At 67.9% G+C, this 8,917-nt stretch overlaps 1 protein-coding gene across 2 annotated transcripts; it reads right to left on the bottom strand.

The window, feature by feature from the left end:
• Positions 1-608: 608 nt before the first annotated feature.
• Positions 609-7,437, bottom strand: LOC149860266 (galectin-4-like). 2 transcript variants are annotated; one of them, XM_090056194.1, is made up of 11 exons: positions 6,139-7,437; positions 5,933-6,021; positions 3,674-3,872; positions 3,415-3,534; positions 3,285-3,332; positions 3,104-3,151; positions 2,310-2,390; positions 1,851-1,880; positions 1,469-1,557; positions 1,145-1,310; positions 609-1,004 (listed from the first exon to the last, which is right to left on the bottom strand). In XM_090056194.1, exons 1-11 carry the CDS (start codon positions 6,316-6,318, stop codon positions 861-863), a joined length of 1,194 nt encoding a protein of 397 aa, XP_089912320.1. In that variant the 5' UTR covers positions 6,319-7,437; the 3' UTR covers positions 609-860. The 2 variants fall into 2 exon arrangements, with proteins under 2 accessions (XP_089912320.1, XP_089912321.1); XM_090056195.1 differs by lacking the exon at positions 2,310-2,390 and having other exon boundaries at positions 6,139-6,772.
• Positions 7,438-8,917: the final 1,480 nt, after the last annotated feature.

Genomic DNA, 8,917 nt, shown 5'->3' with positions numbered 1-8,917 from the left:
CCCCAGGGTAGGGGCCTGCACCACTTCTCTTGGACCTGTCTTCTCCTCGCGCCGTGCTGCCCTCTCTGCTGGCCTCCCATCTTCTTCCAGGTGATTAGTAAAAATACTCGATGGCGCTGGGCAGAGCAGACCCCTGCCAGACCCCCCACGGGCAGTGTCTGCACAGGGCGACGTGCACGCCCTGCGGCTCCCCGTCGGACTGGGTCCAGCCCCTCTTACTGCGCCACGGACAAGGAGGGCTGGAGGACCTCGCATCTCGTCCCAGCCCCTGCTCCAAGCAGGCCCAGCCCCACCTACATCATCCCAGCCGGGGCTTGGTCTACCCAGGCTTTCAAAACCTCCCAGGATAAAGATCCCACCACTGCTCTGTTTCCACCCTCCTGGCGAGAGTTTTTCCTAATGCCCAACCTCAACTTCCCTTGCTGCAGCCTGAGCCCATTGCTCCTTCTCTCGTCTGCCCCCACTGAGACGGCCCAGCTCCAGCCTCTCCGGACCCCCCTGTGGGGAGCTGAAGGCTGCCAGCAAATTCCCCTTGGTCTCCTCTTCCCTAGATGATATCAGGCTAGTTTGTTCACTGCGCGCAGAGCAGAGATGTCCTTTACTGTCTTGCTGCCAATCCTTTTTATTGCCACCAGGGCTGCCCGAGGCCCGCGCGGCCGGCACGCAACGGGGTGCGCTCCCGCAGGTGACAGCCAAGCAGCGAGCGTGAGACGCTGCTCTCCGAACCAGAATTCATGTGGGGGGGAAAGGTGGGGGGCGACCAAGCGCCGCCTGCCCCTGCCGCCCCGCGCCAACATGGAGCGAGCCGTGGGGTTCGGGCGCAGGCCGGGCCAAGGCCCCCTCGTGTGTGGGGGCTCCCATCAGTACTGCACATAGGCGAGGCTCACGTCCCCCGCGATCTCCATCTGATCCACCTGGTTGTCAGGGATGCGGTAGTTGTAGTCGAACACGTGCTGCCCGTTCACCATGACCTGGTAGCAGGTGGCCGTGCTCTTGATCTCCATCTGACGGAGGAAGGTTTGATGCTGGAGACATCCTGGGGGGGCCTGTGCCCCAGGACAGCACGAGCCACTCCAGAGTCCGCCCCAGGGCTCGTGTCTGGGCCTGTCCCCCTCCGCCTGCGCACGGGGGCCCGCAGGCTCACCTGGAAGGCGTGCCCCACCATGAAGGGCATGGTGGAGACGTGCCTCTCCTCCGAGCCCCAGGCCCCGCTGGTCTGCGTGTTCCTGACCAGCGCGCCCTCCTGCAGCCGGGGGTTGATGTGCAGGGCCGTGTTGCCGGTCAGGCTGTTCTTCAGGTTGACGTGGAACCTGGGGGGGGCGGGGGGGCCGGAGCACCGGGGCTGAGGCGTTCCTGCCCTCGGCCTCTGGCAGCGTCTGTCCCGGCCTGCCCGCCTCGCACGCCCGCGGCCTAGTGTCGCCCGCGCAGACGAGGGCACGCGCGAGCACGCCCCGGCGCCGGCACCCACCTGTCGGCATGGGCGAGCACGTTGCCCACGATCGTGATCTTGAGGGGGCCGTGGGGGGCCCTGAGGAGAGCGGCCTGGAACGGGACGCTCTGAGGAGAGAAGGGGGGCTCAGGCCACGCGGCGCTGAGTAGGGGGCACCGGGCCACATCCTGCAGCGGCACCGGGAAGGGGGAAGCCTCTGCCAGGGGTCGTGGGAGCGGAGACAAGGGGCTTCGTGCTCCCTGGGCGGCGGGCAGCGATCGCGTGGGCAGCCGTGCGCCTGCCCCTGGCACCGGGCACCGCGCAGGGCCGGGAGCCCTGGCCCCGGGGCAGGCGGGAGGGGATGGGGGCCGCGGTCAGGCTCCCACGGGGGAGCTCCGTGTCCCCCGCCGGCTGTACTCACCGGGTTGGACACGGTCACAGGGGCCTGGCGCTGAGGAGAGAAAGGGGAGAGGAGTCGGGGTGAGCCCGCGCGGCGCCGACGGAGCCAAGACTTGCGTGGGGCCAAGCCTGCCCCGGCCCCCGTGCTCCCACCACCGTCCCGCGGGCCTCACACAGGACCCGGCCCCCGCCCCGGCCGCGGCTCCAGGCACAGGGCAGCAACCGTGGCCGACGGGAGGCTCAGAGCTGCCCGCGGGCTGGCCCCGTCCTTCTCCGACGCGGCCCGGGGCGGGGGCGGCACTGCCCGCGGGACCCGAGCCAGGCCTGCACGAGGCCCTGGAGCCGGGCGGGGAGCGAGGGCAGCCACAGCCATGCAGGCCGGCTCCTAGCCGGCCCCCGCCGCACCGAAGCCAGCGCGTCCAGCAAGCGGCCCCGCACACGCCCGCGCCCCCGCCGTGCCCCGAAGCGGAGCAAGCCGTACGTGGCAGGGGGGCTGGGGCCAGGCCAGGGGTGGCACCGCAGCCGCCGGGGCCCGTCCTAGGCGCTGCTTTCCCTTCTTGCTCTGTGGAGACAGAGAGAGCTCAGAGCGGGGCAGCGCAGCCGCGAGAGCCCGCTGCCCGGGAGGGAAGACCTGCCGTGACCCAAGGGCCCCGCTGCTTCCCACCCTCCGCCTTGCCAAGAGCTCATGCCCCGGACGCGGCCGCTCTAGCACACGCCACACGCCTGCACGTGTGTGCACCTCGGGTGCGACTGCCGTGCCTGGGCAGGGGTCAGCGGCCGGCGTTACCGCGCAGCAGGGCCGCGGGAGACGGGCTGGTGGGACACGGCCCTGGACACGTGGGGAGCGGCACCGTGGTGCCGACGGGGGGGAGCGCGACCCCCGGGACAAGCCGCCCGGCCCCCGCTGGCAGCCAGCCCTGAGAGCACCCGGGGCAGGACAGCACAGACAGCGAGGGCCTGGCCAGCCCCCCCAGTTCGGCGTGGCTCCGGTCACGGTGAAATCCGTGGGTGCTTTGCCCTGGACTTTAGGGCTCCAGCTCCATCTGAGCCGCGAGGAGGCAGACCCGGGCAGCGGGACGCTCAGGGGCGCGGCAGACACCCCCGGTCCCAGCTGCTCCTGCTCCGGGTGCCTTGCAGTGATGCGGCGAGTTTTCTGGGGGTTCAGCACTGCAAACAGGCCCGAGCCCTTCTCCAAGCACAGGCCGCGGCAGCGAACGCCACAGCTCGGGACCGGCGGCCTCTCCCCCGCCTGCTGCGGGCACTGCGAGTACTCACGCCGGGGGCCGGCGGACCGAACATCTGGTGGAAGATCACACTGGAGGCCTGCAGGGACAGACGCCGAGTGGGCATCACGGCTTGCCGCGCCGGGAGCTGAAGCCACGGGTCTCACGCTTGCCACGCGGCCCCGACCCGGCGCGGTGCCCCCTCGAGCCCTGCAGCCCTGGGCGGTACTCACGTTGCCGGGCACCATCCCGTACGGGGCAGGGGCGCACGCCGGGCTCACCTGGGTGCGTGGGAACACAGCGAGTCAGCGCCCTGTGCCGGGGCCTGCGGCCCGGGGCAGCGCGGGGGCGGCACCCACTCACCCCAGGGTTCGTGAAGCTGATGCAGCTCACGATCACGTCCCCGCTGACCTCCAGGTTCTGGACGCTGAGGAAGGGGATGCGGTGCCTGTACTCCAGGAATTGCTGGCCATTCACAGCCACCTGCGCGGGGCGGGCGCGGGGTGAGGTCCGGTCCTCACGGCGAAGACCCCAAGGCCCCCCGCGCCAGCGAAGCAGGGCTGGTCTGTGGCCCCGGCGCTGTCCCGCTCGTCACCGGCGCGCAGAGGAGCCGCAGCCTCACCTGGTAGCAGTGGCCCTGGACTTTGGCGATCATCTCAAAGTAGGTGCTGCGCTGGAAGGGCATAACGTGGGTCCGCTCCTCGGCCCCCCACTGCCCGCCCTGCTGCGTGTTGCACACGACCACGGGGGGTCTCTCGTCGAGGCGCGGGTTGAAGTGGAAGGCGATGTCGCTGTTCGCGCACCGCAGATTCACCGCAAACCTGCAGCAGGACGACACGGCGGCGCTGGGCGACCCCCGCCACGCAGGGACACGGGGCAGGCAGATGGTGGGTCATGTGGCTGCGTGTACTTAGGAGCATGCGTGTGCACGGGCCCATGGGGTGGGAGGGGGGACGTTTGTGGGAGAGCCTATGCATGTGGTCACAGACATGTGTCTATGTGCTTCTGCTTGTGCGCGCGTGTCTGTGTGCATGTGCGCGCACGTGCAGCAGTGTTTGTGGCTGTTTCGGTTGTGCTAATGGCTCCTTCCTGCCCCTGCCAAGCCCCGTCTCGCTGGACTCATCTGCTCCCTGCCCAAGCGTTTGCATCTCAGGTCAACCCCTGCTACTTCCTTCGGCCGAGCCGGGGAGACGGCTCTCCCCCAGCCGCCCGCGATGAGGCCGGCCTCCCCGCTCGCCCGTCGTGGGGCTCCCTGCTGCGCTCTCCAGATCCAGCGCTCCCCAGGTCACGTCCAGCCCGGCCCCTGCCCGAGGCAGGATCAGCCCCTTCCAAACAAGCCCAGACACACGCAGCATTGAACGGTCCAGCCGGATGCCACGCACGGCGTCAGGCCCGGACCTGGCACAGGAAGAACAAGGGGGCCACAGCAAGCGACATGCTGCTGCCATAAAAGTTGTCGCCATGCCTCGGGGGGCCGGCCGAGCCCCCGCGGCAGAGGGAGGCTCCCCCAGGCCGGGCCAGCCTGAGCGGGGGACTCCCTTCCTGCCCCAGCGCGGCGTCCGCCTGAGCCTGAGCGCGGCGGCGAGGCCCTCCCGCCAGGACCCTGCGGGGCCGTCCCTGTCCCACCGGCCAGCGCCGCTGGCGAAGGCTGAAGAAACCCCTGACACCCGGCGCAGAGCCAGGAGCACAGGGGGAGACCGGTGCTGGCATCTGCACCCCGGCACGGGGCCCGCACTTCTCGGGGGCACAGAAAAGCTGGCCGGGGAGAGAAGCTCCCCAAGGAAAGCACTGCTGTTATTGCAGCCCTGAGACAAAGGTCAAGGAGGAACAATGCCCAGAAGCGGAAGCCAGATGAATTCCCATGCAACAGGAAGACAGATGTTTCCCTGGGGAGCAAACGGCTGCCAGCACCGGGCCAGGCTCCCAGCAAGGCTTTGGCTGCTTCCTGCGTGGGGCTGCGCGGGTCAGGCGCGGGGGGACACAGGCAGCACCTCAGACCCTGCCGTGCCGGGACCTCGGGCCCATTTCCACGGGGTCTCTGGGGCCAAACCAGCTCTCCAGCGCTTTTCTGGACACGGCCTGCCGAGGCAGCCCCTTGGCACTGTCCGTGCGGGAGGAGCAGCGTTTCCTGCCCACGCCCCGAGCGGCACCGGCGCAGCTCTCCCAGGAAAGTGCGGGCGGAGCGGCCCCATTCCTGCCAGGGACATGGGCTGCGCCGGGCGCGAGAAGGGTTTCCAGAACTAAACGGAGAAGGGAAGGGCAGCAAAGACTTCTTATCTCACACCAGAAGGGTCTTGGGATGAAAGGAGCGGAGTGGTAGTTTATGACGACAATAAGGAAGTTCATTTTACCTGGGGTATAACGACAGGGTGGAGCTGGGGGCCACCGGCTGCAGGGGGTGCAGGTTTAGGCGGGTTTGCAGCGGGGCCCGACACGTGCCTGGAGGCAAGGGGCATCGCAGCGAGTGAGGGGCGCGGTTTCTGAACCGGCCGCCCTGGACTTGTGGTGGCTGCAAGGGGGACAGGAGCAGGGGAAGCCCATCGCAGCCCCGGCTCCGCTCTCTGCTGCGTGGGGCACGGGAGCCGCACAGGACAGACCCGGGCTCTGACGGTCTCTGGCCGCTCTGCTGAAGCCAAGGAGCTGCCGCGCCGGGGGGCCGTGTCCCGTGATGCTCCATACAGCCATGGGGGGGTGGAGGGGACAAAGGAGCCCACTGGGGGTGAATGAGGAGGGGGCCAGGACCCTTAGGCGGCGACATGGAGCTGGGGGGGCGCAGTCCCGGGAGGTATTGCGAGAGGACGCAGGATGGGGCCAGGTGGAGCTGGGCCCCGGGAGCTCCCGCGATGCCTCCGCTGGGCCCCAGAGCAGCACGAGTACCCACCTCTTCCCCTGGGATCCAACCTGCCCCTGGATCAGCATCATCTTGCCCTCCACCAGGCCTCCAAAGATGGGTCCGGAGAAGGGGATAGCCTGGAAAAAGACACCCCCCCCGGTTACTGGGGCCCCCCCCACAGGCCACCAGCCTTGTGCTGGGGGCCAGGCCCCTGGGCTGGAGGGGGCGGATGCCAGGAGCCCCCGGGCACGCACCGGGTTCAGGATGGGCTGCTGGAGAGCCATGCCTGCTGCCTGCTTCCTCTGGCACGGGGTGAAAGTGAGCGGAGCCGTGACCAGCAGCTGAGTTTCGTTTCTGCAGGCATGGGTGGGGCACCAGTCACTGCCGCTTGCCTGGACCCAGGCCCTGCACGGCGCCTCTGCAGCAGGGGCCATGGCCCTGGGCCCCCAACCCGGCTGCGGGAGCGGAGAGCGGGTCTGGAGCCCCTGCTGGGAGCCCCGCCAGCCCTGGGCCCCAGGCCCGTGCCCCCCCGGAGTCGGAGGCAGAGCGGACGGCCCCTGCACCTCTCCACCTGCCACCCGCCGTGGGACAGCCCCCGGTGCCAGCCCTGCCCTCGGGCAGCGCCGGCCGCCGGAGCCCGGCTGTCTGCACGGCTGCCTGGGCCGACCCGGGGGACCATCCTGCTGGCCACGGGGCTCCCGACGGTCACTGCAGGGAGAGCGGCGCCGGTCCCAGGCACCAACTTAAAGGGGCACCAGAACCCCCCCCGCCGGGGGGGGTCTTTGCCCCCGGCCGTTGGAGCTGAGCTGGGGAAGGGGACTGGATGTGGCCCCGCTGCAGCGTGCGACCACAGACTCATAGAGTTGGATGGGGCCCCCGTGGGCCACCCAGTCTGACCCCTGCCCCGGGGTCTCATAGTCTCACAGTTTGTAGGGTCGGAAGGGACCTGAGCAGATCATCTAGTCCGACCCCCTGGGTCACGTGATCCAGCCAGGGGGCTGTCCAGCCTCCTCGTGAAGCCCCCCAGGACAGGCGAGCTCCACCTCCCTTGGGAGCCCGCTCCTGACCGTGACGAGCTTCCCCGCGTGTCCAGCCTGGGCCGTCTGCCCGGGGGCTTGTGGCTGTTGCTCCTTGTCGTTCCAGGGGTGCCCTGGGGAGCAGCTCGTCGCCCACTTCGTGTCGCCCCCCGCGAATCTGTACAGCTGCACGAGGTCCCCTCTCGCCGGCTCTCGCGGCGGCTGAAGAGGTCGCGGTCCCTTCGCCTTTCCACGTGGGGCCTCTCCTGCAGGCCACCAGTCAGACGCGTGGCCTTCTCTGGGCCCTCTCCAGGCTGTCCGCATCCCGCTGGACTCGCGGCGCCCAGACCCGGACGCAGGACTCCAGCCGCGGCCTGACCGGTGCCGCGTACAGCAGGGGTCACCTCCCCGGCCCTGCTTGCGAAGCACCTGCGGGTGCAGACAAGGTGCGACTGGCTCTGCTGACTACGTCATCACGTCAGCGACTCACGTTCATCCTGGAGTCAACCGTGACTCCGAGATCTCTTTCTGCCTCGGTGGTGCTGAGACGGTCGCCCCCCAGCCTGCAGGTATGGTGGCAGTCCTTGCTCCCTAGGTGCAGCACCTTGCACTTGTCCTTATTGAATTGCATCCTGTTGCTCTCTGCCCACGTCCCCAACCTGTCTAGGTCGGCCTGGATCTGGTTCCTCCTCTCCAGGGCGTTAGCTGCACCCCATATTTTTGTGTCATCTGCAAATTTGGACAGGGTGCTTCCCACCCCCTCATCCAGATCGCTGATGAAGATGTCGAGCAGCACCGGCCCCAAAACTGAGCCCCGGGGACCTCACTGCCCACACCTTTCCAGGCTGACACCGATCCGTCCACCACCACCCTCTGAGTGCAACCCCGCGCCAGTTTGTCACCCAGTCTACGGCATAATCATCCAAGGCAAATCCCCTCAGTTTATGTATGAGGATGGTATGGGGTACCGTGTCAAAGGCCTTCTCGAAGTCCAGATAGAGAACGTCCACCTCGACGCCTGCATCCAGACGATTGTCGTGAAAGGAAACTACGTTAGTCAACTGGGACTTCCCACTATAAACCCACGTTGGTTCCCCCTCCACATCACATTTGCCAGCGGGCTCCCACAGATGTGCTCCTGGATAATTTTGTCTAGGATTTTCCCCGGGATAGAGGTAAGGCTGACTGGCCTGTAGTCCGCCAGGTCTTCCTTCCTCCCCTTCTTAAAGACGGGGACGACGTTAGCCCTCTTCCAATCCTCAGGGACCTGACCCGAGCAGCACGAGCGCTCGCATGTCCTTGCCAGTGGATCAACCATGACCCCCACTAATTCCTTCATTACCCGTGGGTGCAGTCCCTTTGGCCCCGGTGATCTGAACGCACCCTCAAGTGTCTTTTTACCTTGTTGGCGCTGCCCGTTGGTTGCCGATGTTCCCCTTGTTGGGGTCCGTGATGCACATTGAGGGTTTGTTCCTATTTAAGAAGACAGAGGCAAAAAACTCATTGAAGAGCTCTGCCTTGTCCCTGCTGTCCGTCACGAAGCCCCCCTGCCCGTCCTGTGTGGGTCCTTTGCTACCCCACACCCTCTGTGTGCCAGGCGGAGGGGCCGGCAGCACACCTGACTTCTCCCCGGCAAGCTCCTTTCCCTGGTGACGTGTGCTAACGAGTCCAGACCCAGCAGGCTCCTCGTTATCCAATCCTTTGGCGAAGGGGCGAATTCATCAGGGCGGCAGCTGTTACCGCGGAGACCCGGCAGCGATGCCCAGGCCCCGCTCTGCAGCTCCCCTCCCAGCTGACCCCCCCGGCTCCCAGGGCAGGGCACGACTCCTTGGGCCGGTGGAGCCCTCGGCACGCGTGCACTGCCCTGCGAGCCTGGTGGTGCGGCCCTGCGGCCTCAGGGGTGGCTTGTTTCTGCCTCCAGGTCCCCAGACACGGTTGCCTCTGGCACCGACCTCCTCCCCGAGCCTCTGCTGCAAAGCCAGCAGCTGGTAGTGTCCTGGGTGCGCTGGGGGGGTCC

The sequence above is a fragment of the Crocodylus siamensis genome, chromosome 6, assembly GCF_052110815.1.
Source record: "Crocodylus siamensis isolate JL-2025a chromosome 6, ASM5211081v1, whole genome shotgun sequence".
NCBI classification, from domain to species: domain Eukaryota; kingdom Metazoa; phylum Chordata; order Crocodylia; family Crocodylidae; genus Crocodylus; species Crocodylus siamensis.
Note: the sequence above shows the minus strand (reverse complement) of the source record. Positions and strands in the feature narration are given on the sequence as shown.